The sequence below is a fragment of the Sinocyclocheilus grahami genome, unplaced genomic scaffold (genome assembly GCF_001515645.1).
Source record: "Sinocyclocheilus grahami isolate Dianchi unplaced genomic scaffold, SAMN03320097.WGS_v1.1 scaffold158.1, whole genome shotgun sequence".
Lineage (NCBI taxonomy): Eukaryota > Metazoa > Chordata > Actinopteri > Cypriniformes > Cyprinidae > Sinocyclocheilus > Sinocyclocheilus grahami.
Genome location: NW_015505337.1, coordinates 849,622 through 870,596, shown reverse-complemented (window position 1 = coordinate 870,596; position 20,975 = coordinate 849,622). Strand labels below are relative to the sequence as shown.

The window sequence follows — 20,975 nt, the reverse complement described above, 5'->3', positions numbered from 1 at the left end:
CTATCTATCTATCTATCTATCTATCTATCTATCTATCTATCTATCTATCTATCTATCTATCTATCTACAGTGGTGTGAAAAGGTTTTTGCCCCCTTCCTGTTTTTTTATTTTTTGCATATTTGTCACTCTTCAAAGATTCAGATCATCAAACAAAATTTAATATTACACAGCAGTTATCGCAAACACTTGATTGCAGTTGTTGCTGCAAAGCGTGGCACAACCAGTTATTAGATTTAGGGGGCAATTACTTTTTCACGTAGGGCCAGGCAGGTTTGGACAGCTTTTTTCCCTTAATAAAAGAAATCATCATTTAAAAACTGCATTTTGCATTTACTTGCATTATCTTTGTGTAATATTAAAATTAGTTTGATGATCTGAATCTTTTAAGTGTTTTTAAAAAATTTAAAAAACAGGAAGGAGGCAAAAACCTTTTCACTCCACTGTATCTATCTATCTATCTATCTATCTATCTACCTACCTGTCTGTCTGTGTCTGTCTGTCTGTCTATCTGTACATCCATCCATACATCTATCCACATGTCTCTCTATCTATCTACTGTATCCATAGATCTATCTATGTGTCTGTTTTTACCCGCAGGTGATTGAGTCAAGAAAGAAACTTGTTCCTTTCCTGCTGCCAGAGGATGTTCTTGTTGAGAGCTCAAAGTAAGCAACACTTCTGTTCAAAGTATCATAATGTTCTTCTCACCACCATTATGAGAGACACAGCTTTTATGCCATAGTTCACACTAACAAACCAACAGAAACATGTAGTTCTCAGTTCTTACAAATGTATGTACTGAGTTGAGAACATACTGTACAGTTTTTACGCAGTTCAATGTCTTTCGGTTCACTATAAGATAATTTGCAGCTGTGATGTGCTGAGCAAATGGTTATTAAAGGCATTAAACCAACAAAACATTCAGAGACCTCTTATCCATCTGATTTCTACTACCTCAGAAAAGCGCACCCATATAAAGCTGAAGAATAGCTTTAGCCTCTTTCTCTTTCAGGATCCCAGAGAAGGTGGAGGGAGAGGTGCTGTTTGTGCAGGCTAAGATAGCAGAGATGCTGGGCGGCAGCGGATACAACACAGAGAGACTGGCCACTCCATACATCCCACAGATCACAGGTCTGACCCTCAGCCTGAGCTTTAAATACACTGAAACAGAATGTCCTGTCATATTTTTGCTTGTCTTGATATAGTGTGTTCTCATGAGACACATAAAGTGAGGGCATTTCACATTTAAATAATACATTACATTAAGAAAATATTATTTTTGTAACTAACGCAGATGAAGACAGACTGTCTAAGAGGAAGAGTATTGGAGACACCGTCTCCCTGCAGTTAGAGATGGAGTCTAGAAACAGTCCGGAGAAGGAGCAGGTAAAACATCCTAATCTTCATTACACGTGTGTGTGTGTGTGTGTGTATGTATTTTTAACCAATGTTCGGTGTCCTTACAGAGATCCACAGCAGAGCAGATAACGTTTGAAACTCTTAAACAAGCCATTGGTAAGTCTTGCATGATTTGAGTCTACTTGCATTAACATTGTATATACACTACCATTCAAAAGTTTGGGGTCAGTAAGATTTTTTTAAAAGTATATAATACTTTTATTCAGCAAGGATACATTAAATTGATCAAAAGTTGTGTTGTTACTATTGCTGTCAAGTCACTTAATCTCGATTAATCACATCCAAAATAAAAGTTATTTTTTACATACTATATGTGTGACAGAATCCGAGACCCAAAACTGAAAGTGAGCAGCGCCTTTTTTCCCCGTGTTTTTATTTTCCCCTTTTTCCCCGCGGTGATGGAAACCGCTGCACGCTTCGCCGCCCTAGCCCGCCTGGATCTCCCATTCGAGAAGTATGCGCGGGAGTTCTGCGGGCTCGCCGTGTGTACAGCACTAGATGACGCAACGCTCAACTCTCTGTTCTGGATCGGGGCCAATTACTATCGCCCCGTGGACCTCCCAGACGCCACAGGACTGAGCTGGAGGGAAGGAATCCTCTGGTGTCTGGAGAGTGTCCAGCCCCGATCCAGAACCAGCCCGCAGTCAAGCCCGCCGGCCGCCACTGACGCAAGCCCGCCGGCCGCTGGCCTCTCAGCCCGCTCCTCCAGAGCGCCCTCCAGTGCCCGCTCCTCGAAAACGCCCTCCAGTGCCCGCTCCTCGAAAGCGCCCTCCAGAGCCCGCTCCTCGAAATCACCCTCCAGAGCGCCCTCAAGTGCCCGCTCCTCCAGAGCGCCCTCAAGTGCCCGCTCCTCCAGAGCGCCCCCCAGGATTCCTAGTTTCCCCCAAGAAATTTTTTTGGGGGGGCCATATACTCATGGCCGAGCCTCCTGAGTCCCCGGAGGATCCACCATGGCCTCCTGAGTCCCCTGCTCCGCCATGGCCCCCTGAGCTACCAGCTTCGCCATGGCAACCTGAACTGCCTGCTCCGCCATGGCAACCTGAACTGTCTGCTCTGCCATGGCTCCCTGATCCGCCCTGGAGGCCTTCCTTGTCTTCCTTGGGGTGCCCGCCCCCCTCCCCGATGTTACTGTTACGGCTCGGGACGTGCCTTCCGGGAGGGGGGCGATATCTGTCACATGTTTGTTTCTGTTTAGTTCCTGTCTGCCCTTATTTGGTTCTGTTCCTGTTCTCATTTAGTTAATCCTCGTTCATTCGGATCATCTGTGTTGTATTAATCATCTCGTTTGCTCCTTAGTTTGCCTTCCTTATAAGCCCTCAGTTTCTATGTCTTCTTTGTCTCGGATTAATGTTATTTTAAACGGTTATAGTGTGTTGATGCCTATTAAAAACTCCTTTTCTTCTACTCCTTCGTCGTGCGAAATTACTACAACCGCAACCCCGTGACAATGTGTGTGTGTACTGTGTATATTTATTCGCGATTAATCGATTCATTAAAGAATCCTAAAAAAAATTCTTAAAAAACTATTAGTCAGCACAACTGTTTTCAGCACTGATAATAAAAATAAATGTTTCTTGAGCAGCAAATCAGCATATGAGAATGAGTTCTGAAGGATCATGTGACACTGAAGACTGGCGTAATGGCTGCTGAAAAATTGCTTTGCCATCACAAGAATATATTTTTAAAGTAAAAACAATTAAATATATTAAAATTGAAAGCAGTTATTGCCGTTTTTACTGTATTTTGATCAAATAAACGGATGACTAAGAATGAGACATTTAAAATCATTTTTAAAAACATAATTTTAAAACATTTTAAAAAACCTACCAACCCCAAACTTATGTTAGTGTCATTTTAAAGTCATTTTTTTAATATTATATTTAATATTATTATTTATATTATAGTACTGCTACAGAACTGTCGCTCTGATTAATGATCTCTATAAAATATTATTTTAAATAATCCTTATTCACTAATTACAAATGACTGGTATGGTACAAAAAATGTGTTAGTAGTAATATCTCTAAATTTAACTTAAATTAAAAATATAAAAGAGTTTAGATATTTTCTATGCTGGATTTTGTCAGTTAGCACAGAAACACCTGTATTTGTGTGTTTGTTCAGTAGACAGCGTGAATGTGGAGGAGCTGGAGAGAGAGCGCAGAAGGCAGGTGGTGGAGAGGTTTCAGACCGCCCCGTTTGAAGAGATAGCAGCCCACTGCGGGGCCAGGGTGAGTCCAATGCCTAGCAAGCATACACACAATCTAATTTTATCATCAAAAAGCACAAACACCGCTCTTCTGTTCAGCTCCTACATCTGTTCTTTACTTTTTTTATTGTGCATGAACTCTCCGCCTGTATTGTTTCTCTCTAGGCTTCCCTGTTGCAGAGTAAACTCAACCAAATCTTCGAAATCACAATCAGGTGCATAATATAAAACTGTTTTCTGTATCATTGAATTTTTTGTAAGTGTGAATATGTTATGTAACTAACAACCATATAAAAATACACAGAGTAGGAAACCACTACAGTGGAAAAAGGCTGTCTCATGTGATTGACACTTGTTCCATCTCTCTTTCTCTTTCTCTGTTGGATAGGCCTCCACCGAGTCCGTCTGGCTCTGTCGGGAATGGTCACGGCCGGAGCCACTCCGTACCAGTCTATGAAATGAAGTTTCCAGACCTCTGTGTATACTAAGAGACCCTGGAGCCCTAGTCACCACATACAGCTGTTTTCATCGCACTATTATCACTCTTCTGTCCAGGTGTAACTCTGTAAGCTGTTTCTTCTAAACTGTGTTCTCTAGTGTAATATCAGACCTTAGATAAGGATTACGGCTGTACTTTATCCTGAAGTCTATTTATGCCAACAAAGACAAACAAACCAAGAGAATATACCATATGTTGGTTAAATATGCACTTAGTCTAGCCGAAAAAGGACAGAATTTATCGACAAATGATCGTATCTTGTCTGGGAGCATAGAGAGCAGAATGAGGTTTTCATGTTTAGGTTACTGTGTAAGTGTGTACAGTCTGTTGTAATTGGTTTTCTTGTACAACTAAAGAGTAAAGCTGCCTTACATTTTGTATCTTAAGTTAAGAACATTTGTCAAAGAATGTCCCAAATGTGTTTCCAAAAACAGTTTTTCTTGTTTTTTCAGCGTGTGGGTATCGACAGTTTAGCTAAATACAAGCTTTGTTTGCATGTTTAAATCGTCTCTACATGCTGCAATAACAGTTGTATTTAAAGCAATAATTATTGAATTTAAAAGTAAAAACTCTTGGGTAGAAGCTGAGGAAAAAATACAGCAAATACTAAGTTTCTAGTTCAACTCAATGCAGTATTCCATGATGGCTTAATGATGTTGTGTATAAGAAAGTGAATGTGTTACATTCACATAAAGTCAGACCTGTATCATTATTCATTATACTCTTGTTAATGCAGTTTCTTATGTGAAAGGTTTTCATTTGCGTAATGTTCGTTTGATTGCTTAAGTTGTTTTTTTGTTTTCTGAAACAGAGTGAGTTAGTTATCATTGGCGAAATTAGCAAAAGTTCACAGGCAAACAAAAGTCCATTGTTTACTGGCAATGGTGTCACAATGTATAAAGCACAGTACACACAGAAATCACTTTCAAACCAAGCAGATTTCTGCGAATTTGCGTAACCAATTTGAACCCATTGCAAAATCTGCTTGGGGAAATCTTTTGCCCTGATGTGAAATTCCAGATTGTATGTATTTGTATTGCAATGACTGTTTGCTATATTCTCTTTCAAACCAAGCAGCTTTCTGTTGGTCAATGCATGCCACCTCACGGGAAATTCTCGTTCACATGAATTCCTGTTGAGATAATGGCATTTTGCCTTCAGAATTAAAAGGTAAAAGCTAGAGCGGTAAAAACCCTACCCCAAAAAGGTAAAACCCCTACTTAGGGTCTAAAGGGATCAATTATCTACCTTTTTTACCAGGATTAGAGCATTTAATTTGACACTTGTACAGTAACGAGTCCTTTATTTTACTTAAATTTGTAAATAATTTCAGGTTTACAACAAGATTGTGTCCTGGATTTAAACGCAGCACTTTAATGCTCACTGTGTAAATGTGGTGTATGCTGGAAAATATACTTTATGTTGTGCAAAATTTCATCTTGATGTGTTCTTGTCTCAAATTTTATGGTGTGTAATCTGTTGTCATGTCATATTGTTCCGGTTCCACATAAAAACATGGACGTTTATCTAGTTTTTCTGTTTTGTTTTAGTTCATGAAGTAATTTTTCATGTTCTGGTATTTTACTTTATATTCATCCTTGGCGATACCCTGAATTTATTTGCAATCATAAAAACAAATTGGTTTATCTTTGTTTATATGGCTATGATGAAATATTCTAGACTGCTTACATGTGAGGTGATTTTGCATGTATGAAATATCAGAGTTTAGTCTTTCCTTGTCAGCTGCTGCATGCACTGGGTGTTTTGTCTGTGCTTTTACCATTTTTCATTTAAGTGAGATCATTACAACACTGTGGACCGTAATAAGTCAACTTAGTTCCTGTATGTATGTACTTATGTATGTGTATAGATGCCGTCACTGTAAAAGGATGAGACTTCAGAACTGTGTTCTGTGAATGTTTGCCTACATGAAATCATTAAGTGATGTACATATGTGGTGTGAATAAGAATATCAATTAAAGACTAATTTTATGAATTCAAAGTCTGACCTGTGTATATAGCTTTATTGGCAACTGCATATACGTCTGAATGATTCTAATGAGTGCTCGTTTCTCAGAAATGAACCGTTTTGTTCTTTTCTGCATGAAACAATCATGTCACATTTTCAAAATTTACAGTATAATACAATTCAATAAATAATCTAAAATGCTGTTTCTTTAGCCTCTAAACTAGTATTTAATCACCACAGCATTTCTATGTATAGAATTCAGAATTTATTGTTTAATACAATGTGAATAAACTCTAAGCATCAATAATTAAGTGCTACTGGTAACACCACCCACCCTCTTTTTGTTTACTATGCATGATAAGTTTGCTGGGAAGAAAGTATATTAAAAACAATCCCCTATCCACTCCTCCCATTAAAACCCCCTCACTGGCCCTTCTTCTGGTGCTCTTTGTTTATGACGTTTTTGAAGAGCGTGAGAAGGGGTTTCTGACTGCGCTCGTCCCAGGACTTCATGAAGCCTCCATAGCGCTTACTAGCAGGTGGGCTGCTCCAGCGGAAATGTTTCATTTTGTAGGAGCCATCCTTCTTATCCTGCTGGTCTAAAGCGCCCTCCTCTTGAGGATAGTCGACCTCATTGGTAGCCAGCTCGCGCCTCATCTCAGCTGGGAGAGTCTCGGCGGATTCCTCCTCCACGTCGTTTGTGTACACCTTGATAGGCCTGCGCTTGCGACCCACTGGCTTTCCCCAGCGGAAATGCTCCATGGAGTAGGAGCGCTTGTGCTCCCGCCGAGGGCTGGACTCGGGGTCCATTTGCTCATCAGGAGCGAGGGCTGCTGGGGACAGGGGTGCGAGGACCTCGGTTTGCTCCAGCTCGGAGGGAGGCTGCAAATGGCTTTCTCCAGGGTAGATGGGGGTTTCATCTGTCAGATCAGACCTGCATAGCTGTATGCAGTCCTTGGGAAGAGCAAAAGAAGAAGAAACTAGACAGTTCTCATTCGGGGTTGGGGTTTGTTCAAATGCGTAATCCTGAACAATTAGCATTCATGATGTTAGTCTCACCATTAATCAAGAAGATTTTGAATTAGTGAGCTAACTTGCAGATTGAGCTGAAAGAACTAACATTAGCAGCTAAGCAGTCATGTGTGCAAGGTATATTGTAACTCACCAAGATGTTCTCGTCAGTGGTGAGGTCTCTGCAGCGGGCGTTCTCCCAACACTGAGCTCTGACTTCAGATCCACCCGCACACAGAACAGCCAGAGCCAAGAGCCAAGCAGGACACAACATCCTCACTCCCCTCACCATGTCTGATACAGCACAATGATTCATGCCAATATTGATAACACAGCAATATTCACATTTATGCATACTCAATCACATTAAGGGCATGCACAGTTATGCAAATCATTATTTCATTGCACACCAGAATTAAAAGAACAAAGAAAACATTGTGAACAGAATGCATGTCTGTGAAACAATGCTTTATATTAATAAAATAAACATGAATAATTAGACATTGCAAAAAAACAAAACATTAAGAAAATATGTAAAGCTCAACCTCAGTGGATGATTTTTTTACCCACCTGTTGTGCAGAAAGAAGTGAGCCGACCAAAGTTTTTCTCTCGGAGGATCTCTGATCTGTCTGGTTATGCGTGCGTTTGCTTGTCTCTGATGTCTGAGACCCTCATCTAGTCATCTTTTATAAGCTACCTGTGCGTCAATTCCTCAAGGCCACCAAACTCTGTCACTTTTAATGGGTGGTGCAGGTAGGAAACCCTGGCGCATCATCTAAGGTACGGATGAGTAATCCATCAGAGATTGTCAGTCAACAGTGAAAAGACAGTTGTGAATGAGTGCAGGATTAGGATCTTCACTCAGCTTATCAAATCATGATGGTTTTTCTCATTACGTTTAAGGGCATATGTGTCGGTTTACATGAGTTAGGTGATTAAAGGTTTAAATTCACTTTAAATCAATGATGGGGCATGTTTTTTTTGTGTGTGTCAGGGCACATAGGTGCTAATCTTGTGTTGAAATGAATGGGAAGGTGAAGGATTTGAACATCCGGGGTGGTAGAAGCAGAACAAAAGCTCATAATACAAAATGACCATGGTTTGATCAGATTGAATGCCACTAACAGATTAGGTTGAGCAGAACATTACAAAACATAAAATCATGGTATTACTGTATAAAGACTTGCTGTGTTGCTGTATCTTTGCCAGAAAATTACAATAAATATAAGCCAAATTCTTCATGGAGAAATAAAAAAAGAGTTCATATTTGCAGAAAATATTAAATAAAAAATATAATGTTAATTTATTAAAAAAATAAAAAATATTAATAATATACAGTAATAATAATGTCTCATTTTGAAAATAAGGCAAGCTAGACATTTTTTCAGTGGTAACTCTTCAGGGAGAGCTACATTGTAAAAATGTGAGCAATTTGGGAATTTTTTTTTTACAACAAAACATATTTTACCATTTTACTTTATATATTTTTATATACATTTATATTAATGAAATATTTTATTTGATATATTTATTTATATTTATACACATTTTTACATAACAAGGCCAATAAAAAATAGAGAAACCATGGTCACTGAAAAAATACACTGAAAACTTTATTTAAAATAAATGATATTATTTATAATTGTTCCATTTCACTATGCAACATGTATAGTTTTACAGTAAAGTATGATCATTTATTTTAAAGTTGCAATTATTTTAATAATACCTATTAGCTCAGTTATTATATTAACATTATATAATTTAATGACAAAATACAGTCATCAAAATGCCACCCTGTAATGTGCAATCTATAGCTGTCAGTTTTAGTGCAAATTGTAATCTGACTTTGTATGCCTTAAACTGCAACATGCACATATTTATTCCTGCTTTAAGTCATAACACATTTGTTATACAAAATAAATGTTATATTTGAGATCTTAAGAATGAAACACTGACAAATGTCAAAGAGCATGTCCTAAATTTCAATCAACCAGGCTCACTCTCTCAGCTGAGTGATTCTGTTCATTCAAAATATGGTTTCTATATTGGTAACTATTCCGCCTGGAGAAAAACGATTCTAAGGGGCATTTTCCATTAAGGACACATCATTATATTGGAGTCGTGACCTTGCTGGCTTTTATATTTATGTTATTGGTCTCTTTGGCACACGGAGTTCTCAGAGACAGAAAGTCACAGATGAGTATACTCGGGTCAAATGAGGAAAAAAAAAAAAGGTTCTGGATTTAAAAGTGTGTGAGCAACTTTGCCCCTCTGTTTATACATAAAATACAACAAGTGGTCAATGAAAATGTTAGCCATTTTCATATGTAATTTTCCAGATAGGTGTTATCTATAGCTAATAACAAATAAACATAAATAATGTAAAGAAAGTGGTCATGGAAATTATAATATCACACAATTGGACAAAATGTGATATTTAATTTAAAGACAAAATAACATACAATCAGTTAAATGCAAAGCATATAATTTATTGTATATTTTCCTGTCTCTTTACAGGCTATTGACCCACACTGCACAGTGAATGTAATCCTATTAGAGAAGATTTAGAGGATAAGATGCCTGTCAACCCATAGTAACACTGTTAATAGCACAGCTTTTCCTACCAACAGTGAGTGAGTGAATGGAAGATATACTTTCTTATCACATTCAGAATGTCAAGAGGATTTGCCTGCCTGGTACAAGGTAACTTTGCTTATCTCATTTGTTTTTGCCTTTTCATTCATTTCATTTTTCATTTGCTGGCTTTGCAGAGGCTTTTATTTTAGCCTTTGGAATGTATATTATGCTCATTCTTGATGTGTGCATCTGTTAAGTTGCATGCACTTGATGAATTTTGAGTAAGAAGTTGGAATGCAGTTGTATTGCTACTTTATGTATAAACTAACAAACTCAAACTTAATATAGACTTGGGGGCAATATGAGTATATAAATATGGAGTGAACTTTTAGATAATCGTCTTACAAACCTGCATCATGCAAATCAAATAAGAATTCTGACATAACAGAACAGAAAGTAAATGTTAAGCAGTTAAACCAGTTCCTAAAGGCTGCTGGGCTACACTACTGCATAAGTAGGCCATAACATGCCGGCCCAGTACCATTATCACAAGTGTTATGTATGCAGAATCACTGACTGTTCATTATTATACTGTAGTGCTTTTTAGAATGAACTGTATATTATTAGCACATTTGCACAACTAACTACTTTAAGTAAAGTTATTACATTTAGCTTATGTTTACATCTACAAACTTCACTTTATTTTAAATAATGTTCATGAAGAATATTTATTGACAATCATTCAGAAAACTAGTCTAGAAAATGATAAATAACAGTGTTGATTAAGAAAACTCAAGGGGCCATTTTTTTTCTTTTTGTATTCATGCTGTTTTCATGACTTTGAAAACCTTTTATACCATTAATAGCATTTTTAAGAACAAGAAATTTAACTCTAAAAATGTTGTGGTGTAACCATCAAGAATGAACATATTTTCTTTACAGCATGAATGCATGTACACAATCTTAAACGTTTTCCAAAAGTTTTTAAAATATATATTTTTGCAGTTTTTAATACAAATATTATGACTTATTAATTCATAAATATCATTAAGCTTTTGCGGAGTCGCACCATATGATGTTTTACAATCTTAACTAACTTTGCCATAAAAAGGCTAAATAATTTGATATTTTAAGAAATTATTGATATTGACAAACATTAGAATGAACTGCAGTTTGTTTTTGCTTTTTGCATGCTTTTATGGTTCTGTGTGTTGTTTACAACACATTACAAATATTAATAAGCAGCTTTGTTGATTAAAAAAATAAAATGACAATAATTAAAAAAAAAAATCATTAATTAAGCCAAACTACAATAATGAATTTCTTTTAAAGAGGCTTCTTTCTTCATCATAATATAAGACATTTCCCCCCCCTCTGACAATTTTGACATTATGCCACACAAAATGTCAACAATAATTTTAATTAAAGGTCCCATATTGTCAAAACTGACATTTTCTGGCTTTTTTCATGATAACTGAGGTCTAGGGGCTATGTAACTACCATATAAGTTTCAAAACAGTCAGTCCACAGTAAAATGCACACAGCCTGCATAAAGTAGCTGTGATTTTTCACGAACCGTTGTGACTTCCGTAAAAAGTTGACGTCAGAACTACAGTCACCGAGCACCGCCCACGGTCCCACTCTCCTTTTGCCAAACCCCCAGACAACATGCTTTTGCTGAGCAACGACAACAGGGAAACATGTCGAAAAGGTTAACTTTAACCACGAAACCAGATCGGCCGACCTGTAACGTTACACTCTCACTCAAAGGATGGACGATCTGACAGGATTGTTACTATGAGGTGGATCACATCTAACGTGTATAGTAAAGACAAACTCACCGTGTCTATCTAGTCATGATGGATCAAATTTCTAATTTGAGGCTGTATTACGTCGATTCTGGCACCCAAAATCACAACAAGATGATATTTTAAGCTCCTTAATGTGCCGAATCTGCGCTGGTTTGAATGGGCTGCCTCCAGTTTCCCCTTTGTTTTGCTGCCTCCAGCTAGCGCTGTGACGTCGGCTGACCCTAGTTACCTGTGGTTGGCCTGGCCGTGCGTCACTCAGGACACAACAGGCCAATCAGAAAAGAGGCTCATTAATATTAATTAGACAGGCCAAACTCGACCTGTTCTCAGCAGAGCTCCTGAGAAAGAAGCTGTAAAAATATATTGAGATGGTTTTTGGTACTTATACCACAAATATATATTCTTAAGGACATCAAAACCTAAAATATGGGACCTTTAAGAAATTGTACTGTATATTCAAAATATTTCATGTATGAACACCATTTTAATGTACTGAATAAATGAATGAGCATCATGTCATTGATCCATCCATTCTATTATTTCTTTAAGCAGAATGCTGGGTGGCAATGTTTTGAGGATTTCTGGCAAATGTTCGGCCAATCAGCTTTCTCCATCTCATTCACTTCCCATCTGCCCTGTAGAGATTTAGTGACAGCATTAAACCATGAGAAAATAAGCTTTACCAGTCTGAGGACCCAGACAGGTTTCAGGGTCTGATGAGGATTTCACTCTCTAGTCCTTACTTCTTCTGGAGAACTTCAGTCTATTGCAGAATGATGTCTCTGCTGTATGCTTTGTTTCTCTGGGCAGTATGGCCCCAATTTCCTGTTGTCAAAACCAAAGATGCTGTTGAAGAGCCTAAAACCACAGACTCTTTTAAAACAGACACTTCTCAGACTCATCGAGTTAGCAGCGGCCTAATGCAGTGTGGGGAATACAGCAATGAAGTGATGCCAAACGGACAGTGTCGTTTAATAGCCACTTTACCTCAGTTGGAGGAGCAGCGGTGTCCAGACATGTTCCGCTGTACAGATGAGGTCTCCTACTGGCTGCGTGAGAACGAAGAGCGCAAGCAGCAAATGCAGGACCTGAAAGAGACCATCTCAGAGCTTCAAGAGGAGCTGAGGAATCACAGGCATCGCATTAAAGTGCTGGAACTGCAGGTAGGAGCTACAGGCTTTTAGTAATAAAAGTCGCACAAAAGTGCTTTTCTATGAGACGCATTCCATCATATATTTCTCATGACATCCTATATTTTTAAAGGTGATTTGGTCATGAGACATTCAAACAGGCTTTTACGATTCATAAAAGATGAATCACTGTCTGACCATCTGAGATGTAGGTATGGAGATAATGGTTAGAGTCCAGATTTTTTGGTAGTATTGCAGCACACCGTGATATTGGTTGTTTGTTTTGGGAATCCGTTTAGACCTGGGAATGGTGACACTTGACGTCAGGCTTAAAGGATTAGTTCGCCCAAAAATGAAAATTCTGTCATTAATTACAGATAAGGTATTTTTTATGAAATCTGAGAGCTCTCTGACCCTCCAAGGATACTATCACGATCAACGCACAGAAACGTAGCAAGGACATCGGTAAAATAGTCCATGTGACATCAGGTGTTCAACCATAATTTTATGAAGCTACAAGAATACTTTTTGTGCTACTTTTTCATTTCTGTCTATGGAGGGTCAGAGATCTCTCAGACTTCATCAAAAATGTGACCCTGGACCACAAAACCAGTCTTAAGTCGCTTGGGTATATTTTTAGTAATAGCCAAAAAAACAATGTATGGGTCAAAATTATCGATTTTTCTTTTATGCCAAAAATTAGGATATTAGGATATGAAGTAAAGATCATGTTCCATGAATATATTTAGTAAATTTCCTATCATAAATACATCAAAACAATTTTTGATTAGGAATATGCATTGCCAAGAACTTCATTTGGACAACTTTAAAGGCGATTTTCTCAATTTAGATTTTTTTTTTTGCACCCTCAGATTCCAGATTTTCAATAATAGAATATTGTCCTATCATAACAAACCATACATCAATGGAAAGCTTATTTATTCAGCTTTCAGATGATGTTTAAATCTCAATTATGAGATTTATGACTTATGACTAGTTTTGTGGTCCAGGGTCACAGATATCTTAATTTGTGTTCCGAAGATGAACGAAGGTCTTGCGGGTTTGGAACAACATGAGGGTAAGTAATTAATGACAGAATTTTCATTTTTGGGTGAACTAACCCTTTAACAAGTAGATTATGTGTTCTATCACAAGGAGCCATTCACACAGAACACATTTTTGCATTCAACTGTGCTCCTTTTATGTTTTTTAGATGTTTTTTAGATGGATGTTTGACTGTTGCGATATCATCTTTTGTAGTATCTCGTGCATGACACAGCATTCTAAAATCACGCCGCTCAAGTTCAACTTTTAAAAAACGTGTCTACAAGGCTTGCATTTTTTATTCTTTTTTTTGCATTCTGCTATGCTGTTTTTCAATGTTTTCCATAGTTTTTCTATGTAAACATACATTAGACAGACATATTTGACCTTTGCTCTGGTGTCTTTAGCAGCGTCTTGCTCATGACATTGCATTCTAAAAATGTAGCACTCAAGTAAAAAAAAAATAAAAAAATTGTGTCTAGACCTTTCATGTTTTTCATTCCACGTGTCTTACTTTTTTTAAACACCAAAATGTATTTTTGCACTTCACTGCACTGCTTTTCCATTGATTTTGTGTGTAAACATGGTAGACGGACGTGTTTAGCCATTGAGCTTGCATATATTTTTGCAGTGTCTTGCGAATGATACATTGTTTTAACAACACAGCACTCAAATTCAGGGGCGCCGTAAGGGGTGGGGGGGATGTTAGGACGATTCCAAGGGCCTGGCGTTAGAGGGGGCCCCCCGAGGGGGGAACGCGGAATGCGATTTCTACCGAGGGGGACCCCCAACCCCCAACTCGTTTACATGGTGTAATCATTCATTTGATCGGTTCATGAAAAGGTTTATTCCACCCCTTTCAATTCAGCTGAAATTTCAATCAGTTTGAGCATTTTTATTCCGATTGAGATGTTTAAAGCATTTTCATTCAGATTGAACTTTTAAACTGGTTATATTTGGTATACAATGCTCCATGCATTGTTTATTTAGCAGGCAAAGTCTTAACTTTATAGCACACAATTACATATTAACAGGTGTGCTGCAGCTCTGCCTTACAGGAATCCAGAGACAAATGTTTCAGTAGTGCACTGTTTCTGTACTAATGCCTCCTAAATCCTTCCTGATCAATTACTGGATTAGAGCTGGAACCAGTCCCATAGACATATAGTAGCAAACACTTTGTCAACAATTCTTTGCATCCACGTACAACAAAAATACATAGCCTATGAACTGGTACTTTCTGTATGTATGAATGTCTTATTTCTTACCATTAGAAACATGAAACAATGTAGTTAGGCTATTTGTTTATGTAGGTATTATTTTATTTTGAAGAAATTGATTTACTGAATGATGATTTGATTTACTTGTTAGCTCAGTAATAGGTAAATATCAAACACACATACATTTCTATGTTTATTGTGTGTGTGCGCGCATGTATGTATATTGCCGTGAAAAGTTTTTGCCCCCTTCCTGTTTTTAATTTTTTGCATATGTCACACTTGAATGATTCAGATCAAACAAATTTTTATATTACACAAAGATAACCCGAGTAAATACAAAATGCAGTTTTGAAATAATTATTTCATTTATTAAAAGGAAAAAAGCTGTTCAAACCTGCCGGGCACTGCGTGAAAAAGTAATTGCCCCCTAAATCTAATAACTTGTCGTGCCACCCTTTGCAGCAACAACTGCAATCAAGCGTTTGCGATAACTGGTAAGGAGTCTTTCACATCACTGTGGAGGAATTTTGGCCCACTCTTCTTTGCAGAATTATTTTAATTCAGCCACATTGGAGGGTTTGAGCATGAATGGACTGTTTAAGGTCATGCCACAGCAATTTAGTTTTCTTGAGCCATTCAGAGGTGGACTTGCTGGTGCGTTTGGGATCATTGTCCTGCTGCATAACCCATGTTCGCTTCAACTTGAGGTCACGAACAGATGGCCGGACATTCTCCTTCAGGATTTTTTGGTAAACAGCAAAATTCATGGGTCCAGGTCCTGAAGCTGCAGAGCAGCCCCAGATCGTCACACTACCACCGCCATGTTTGACTGTTGGTATGATGTTCTTTTTATGAAATGCTGTGTTGGTTTTACGCCAGATGTAATGGGACACACACCTTGCAAAAAGTTAAACTTTTGTAGCATCAGTCCACAGAATATTTGACAAAGTCTTGGGGATAATCAAGATATTTTTTGGCAAATGTGAGACGAGCCTTTGTGTTCTTTTTGGTCAGCAATGGCTTTTGCCTTGGAACTCTCCCATGGATGCCGTTTTTGCCCAGTCTCTTTCTTATTGTTGAATCATGAACACTGACCTTAATTGAGGCAAGTGAGGCCTGCAGTTCTTTAGATGTTCTTTTATGACCTCCTGGATGAGCCGTCGTTGCGCTCTTGGAGGAATTTTGGTAGGCCAGCCACTCCTGGGAAGGTTCACCACTGTTCCAAGTTTTCTCCATTTGTGGATAATGGCTATGACCGTGGTTCGCTGGAGTCCCAAAGTGTTAGAAATGGCTTTATAACCCTTTCCACACTGATACATGTCAACTATTTTGTTTCTAATCTGTTCTTGAATTTCTTTAGATCGCGGCATGATGTGTTGCTCTTTAAGCATGCTTCACGTTGTCAGACAGGTTCTATTTAAGTGATTTCTTGATTCAACAGGTCTGGCAGTAATCAGGCCTGGGTTTGGCTAGTGAAATTTAACTCAGCTTTCTAAAATAATGTGGTTAATCACAGTTCTTTCATGATTTAACTTAACAATTCATTTTTCATATAATGCCAGGCAGGTTTGGACAGCTTATTTCCCTTAATAAATGAAATCATTTAAAAACTGCATTTTGTATTTCTTTTGTATTTTCTTTGTGTAATATTAAAATTTGTCTGATGATGCGAATCTTTTAAGTGAGACAAATATGCAAAATATATATATATATATATAAAAACAGGAAGGGGGTAAAAACCTTTTCACGGCACTGTATGTATATATACATACTTGAGTAAATGAACCAAAATAAGCAGTAAAATAGTATAAGAATAACTACTGAAGTAGCTACTTTATAAATGTTATTTCAACATTGTTGATGGAAGAATGATGAAAGAAAATACCCTACCTTGGAAAATAACAAATCTTTGTGTTGTAATTGAACTGTCTTACTAGTTTATTGATAATTGATATTGAAAAGAAAACATGATAATTGACATTGAAAAGAAAACAAATACATTCCAGAAATCCAGAGAATGTCTTCTGTCTTTTCTTTACAGTTACGTATGAGGAAGTTCATGTTTACTTTGAATGTTTTTGGCTGCACACTTTTTGATTTTGATGCACTTTTATGTTTACTTTCCATACCCCTATGAATAATATTGTTTTGTTGGGTCACTTTCAAATCCTTGGTGTTACCGGATTAAGCTAACCTGTGCTAGTTTTCCATCTGTTTTCCTGTTTGCAAACAATAGATGAGCTGTGTCCTCAAAGTGCACTGTGCTTTGAATTGCTAACTAATGATTTCTGGTCTTGGCAGCGTGAGGAGAAGTATGGCGTAAACTCATCTTTAGAGCATCGCTTCCACATGCTGCAGGAGATCTATGAAGAGGCCAATGCACTGCTGCACATCCACGGATCACTCATATATGACATGCAAACACAGATTCGCAACCTCACTATGATAGTAGAGCGTGTGAGGCGCAATCCTGGCTGTATGATCAATATCATCCGCACAAATCCGCTCCTCGGTGCCCAAGATACCCTTCATCCAGGTCAGCATGACTAGGTACTGCAGATTTTGAAAGTGGTTATTTGATCGGGGGTACACTGTAAAAAATTACCGTGATTTTAACGGTAAAAGACTGTAAAAATGCTACAGTAAAAACCTGTTAAATGGTTAACGGTAAATTCCCCTATTATATACGGTGAAAAACTGTATTGGACACTACATGTATTGGACATAAATTTTACGGTAGTAAACCGTTTTTGGAAGTGAAAAATACCGTATAATTTACAGTGAATAACCGTAAATTGACATTCCCAGAAGTCCCCGCGTTACATTTCAAATTTGATGTTTTTTTGTTGAAATAACTATGTTTCTTAGTTTTTTCTTATCAGTTTTGTATATTAGGGTTGTGTGTTACACCTAATGTTGTTAAATGAATGTTTATTGCATTATTTCAGTTTGATGTGTGTTACCATGATGGTGTTTAGCGTTTGTGTGAATGACACTGTGCACCTTCTATATATGTTATTATTTAAAAGCTGCTTGTCACCACCTGCATTTGGTGGTTATCAGTGTATTACAAAGGTACAAAACAGATTTCAGTACTTCTATAGGTTAGTATATTAACATTAAATAAGCTAATGAAATTACGGTATTTAACTGTAAAATTAAGTTAAAACCGTAAAACCTAAAACGTTGCTACCGTATTTTTTTACGGTAAAATTCCGGCAACCACAGCTGGAATTTTTTTTACAGTGTAGTTCACCCAAAATTTTAAATGATGTCATCACTTACTCACCCTGATGTCATTCCAAACTGGTATGACTTTCTGAACAAAATAGAAGATATTTTGAAATATTTTTGTCCATCAAATGATAGTCAAAAACAAAACTGGACCCCACTGACTTTCTTTATTTGGTTGGGGAATTTTTTACAATCTTCATTTGGCGAGTAAATGATAACAGATGTGTACTTCTTGGGTGAACTCAAATAAGAAAAAATAATACTACAAGGTCATTGGCATCTCAGAACTCATACTGACATATTTGGACATTTTTAACAAAAGCTTGTTTTGATTAAATATTTGTTTCCTCAGAGGTTCAGCATGTAAGGAACTGCCCAATTGACTGTGCATCTCTGTACTACAATGGAGTCCACAGATCTGGGATTTTTACTGTTGTCCCTTCAATACGATCGACTCCTGTAGAAGTTTATTGTGATATGGAGACCCAAGGTTTGCATTTTTGTGTTTATAGACAGGAGGTTTTGGTTAAATTAGGAGCATTAGTGGATGTTACTTGAGATTAAAGAACCATTCTTTGGACCAGGAGGTGGATGGACCATGTTTCAGCGTCGACAGGATGGAAAGGTCAACTTCAACCGCAAATGGACAGAATACAGGGATGGCTTCGGAGATCTGCTTGCAGAATTCTGGCTAGGAAACGATCACATCCATGATATCGCCAGCCAGGGAGAGTATTCCCTTCGTATTGACCTTGAGGACTGGAATGGCAAGCACAAACACGCACTGTACCAGAACTTCTGGTAAACATTTGGAAAGATAGTCTGAATATTTCTAAGAACATTTAGTTATTTTTGTTTTCAGTGTACGTTAATAAAATATTTAATTATTATAAAAGTATTAAATGTAAAATATTTGAAAACAATGTTAAATGTTAATCTTAAATTTCAGATACACTAATATTGAAATATCTGACGTATTTATATAAGATATTACAATTTTAATACAGCAATATTCAATTATATTACATATAAAGTATTATATAAAATATTAAATATACAGATTCATTATTTAACTATAAAATATTAATATTAGATTATTATATATTACAATACTAATATTACATTACGTTTTTTTTTTCCTGAACCTGGTCTGAAATGTTGCATCATATTATTTTCATTTCTTAAATGTTCTTACGAGAAAATCCAAACATTACAGATGCTCCAAAATAAAAGAAATAGTTCAACCAAAAATGAAAATTTGATGTAAATTTACTCACCCTCAGGCCATCCAAGATAGAGGAGTTTTTTCTTCATCTGAACAGATTTAAAGAAACTTAGCATTAAATCAGTTGCTCACCAGTGGATCCTCTGCAGTGAATGGGTGCCATCAGAATGAATGGTTTAAAGTTAAAACATCTTAATGATTAATTTGTTTATTACAAACACGCAGCTTTTCACTTCACAAGATGTTGATTGATGGACTGGAGTCATGTGGATTACTTGATTATTGTGACGTTTTTATCAGCTGATTGGACTCTCATTCTGACGGCACCCATTCACTGCAGAGGAGCCATTGGTGAACAAGTGATGTATTTTGAGCAAAAACAGTGCTTTTTCTAAACCACTCAAGCAAAAATTCTTGCTTTGGCAGGATTGAGAACGAGGACAACCTCTACCGTCTCCATGTATCAGGATTCAGTGGTACAGTTGAAGACTCGTTTGGCTGGTACCATGACAAGCAAAGCTTCAGCACTGCAGACACAGGTGACATCTGTGCTGAGATATCTCACGGAGGCTGGTGGTACCATCAGTGCTTCTTTGCCAACCTCAATGGAGTGTATTATAAGGTCGAATACAAATGAAGCAAAAACGAAACCTTTCCGAGATATAAAATATGAGCCCAGCCATCTTATCTGTGTCCTGTGTTTATCTTGACCACCAGGGGGGGCGTTACTCTGCCAAAGGGAAGAATCTTCTGGGGCCTGATGGGATTGTGTGGTACACATGGAAGGACTCAGATTACTATTCCTTGAAGAAGGTGAGCATGATGATCCGCCCACGGACCTACAGGCCCCGTCTCTCTCCATAACACCGCTTTAGGGCCTGTGTAAAACAATACTGCAGTGACATCATCAGGTCATTGTTGATTCTCCGTGGCTAAGCAATTACGTAAACTGTGTTTATAGGGAAAGTCTCATCTGGACGTTCAAGATAAGATTTTGGTCACACATGTCTCATAATCTTGGTCTTTGGCACACTGAACCATTCAATGTAAAGTAACTAAATTAAGCAAATTATAAAACATGCATTATTAGATTATCATGGATAATTTTTAACTTGTACAAAAAAAAAAACAATTGTATTTGATTTGGATCATCATTATTAATTAAATTAGAAAAAATTCAGAACATGATATAATTTTGATACACACTTTATGTTAATTGGTGTTACTGTTACACTTTCTTTGGCTGGATATATTCAGAGGTTTCTTTCTTTTTTAAGATTATGTTTTTAAAGAACAAAAGGGATAGGGGGTAATTCAAGGTAAGAAAGGGAAAATTCACTCAAAAATGAAAATTCTGCCATCATTTACTAATCTTCCACCTTTTCCAAATCTGTACGAGTTTCTTTCTTGTTAAATGCAAAAAAACAAACAAAAATACTTTGAATCATGTTGGTAAGCAAACAGTTGACGTAACCATTGACTTGCATAGTATTTTTTTCCAATACCAGGGAAGAAAATGGCTATTGTCAACTATTTGGTTACCAACATTCTTCAAAATATCTTCTTTTGAACAGAAGAAAGAAACTCATACAGGTTTGGAATACAAGTGGAAGCTGAGTAAATGA

The 20,975-nt window shown here is 37.2% G+C and overlaps 3 protein-coding genes across 11 annotated transcripts in view; 2 read left to right on the top strand and 1 right to left on the bottom strand.

Moving 5' to 3' along the window:
* efr3ba (EFR3 homolog Ba (S. cerevisiae)) overlaps positions 1-6,130 on the top strand; it is a 32,783-nt gene extending 26,653 nt beyond the window's left edge. For 3 of the 4 annotated variants that reach the window (XM_016282335.1, XM_016282337.1, XM_016282338.1), the window contains exons 16-22: positions 599-666; positions 1,014-1,132; positions 1,296-1,387; positions 1,468-1,516; positions 3,545-3,651; positions 3,795-3,844; positions 4,018-6,130. In XM_016282335.1, the coding sequence (XP_016137821.1) occupies positions 599-666; positions 1,014-1,132; positions 1,296-1,387; positions 1,468-1,516; positions 3,545-3,651; positions 3,795-3,844; positions 4,018-4,117 (585 nt within the window). In that variant the 3' untranslated portion in view covers positions 4,118-6,130. The remainder of the gene's footprint in view (positions 1-598; positions 667-1,013; positions 1,133-1,295; positions 1,388-1,467; positions 1,517-3,544; positions 3,652-3,794; positions 3,845-4,017) is intronic. The other variant, XM_016282336.1, reaches the window with a different exon arrangement.
* Positions 6,131-6,423: 293 nt separating this feature from the next.
* pomca (proopiomelanocortin a) lies at positions 6,424-7,763 on the bottom strand. 2 transcript variants are annotated; one of them, XM_016282333.1, is made up of 3 exons: positions 7,675-7,763; positions 7,263-7,402; positions 6,424-7,051 (listed from the first exon to the last, which is right to left on the bottom strand). In XM_016282333.1, the coding sequence occupies exons 2-3, from the start codon at positions 7,398-7,400 to the stop codon at positions 6,521-6,523; spliced, it is 669 nt and encodes a 222-aa protein (XP_016137819.1). In that variant the 5' UTR covers positions 7,401-7,402; positions 7,675-7,763; the 3' UTR covers positions 6,424-6,520. The 2 variants fall into 2 exon arrangements, with proteins under 2 accessions (XP_016137819.1, XP_016137818.1); XM_016282332.1 differs by having other exon boundaries at positions 7,679-7,763.
* A 1,965-nt stretch (positions 7,764-9,728) lies between these two features.
* LOC107592775 (fibrinogen-like protein 1) overlaps positions 9,729-20,975 on the top strand; it is a 46,210-nt gene continuing 34,963 nt past the window's right edge. For 2 of the 5 annotated variants that reach the window (XM_016282326.1, XM_016282329.1), the window contains exons 1-7: positions 9,729-9,812; positions 12,050-12,660; positions 17,193-17,427; positions 18,478-18,615; positions 18,710-18,926; positions 19,777-19,972; positions 20,068-20,163. In XM_016282326.1, coding sequence (XP_016137812.1) covers positions 12,214-12,660; positions 17,193-17,427; positions 18,478-18,615; positions 18,710-18,926; positions 19,777-19,972; positions 20,068-20,163 — 1,329 coding nt within the window. In that variant the 5' untranslated portion in view covers positions 9,729-9,812; positions 12,050-12,213. Of the gene's footprint in view, positions 9,813-12,046; positions 12,661-17,192; positions 17,428-18,477; positions 18,616-18,709; positions 18,927-19,776; positions 19,973-20,067; positions 20,423-20,975 lie in introns of those variants that run through there. The other 3 variants (XM_016282327.1, XM_016282328.1, XM_016282330.1) reach the window with 3 other exon arrangements.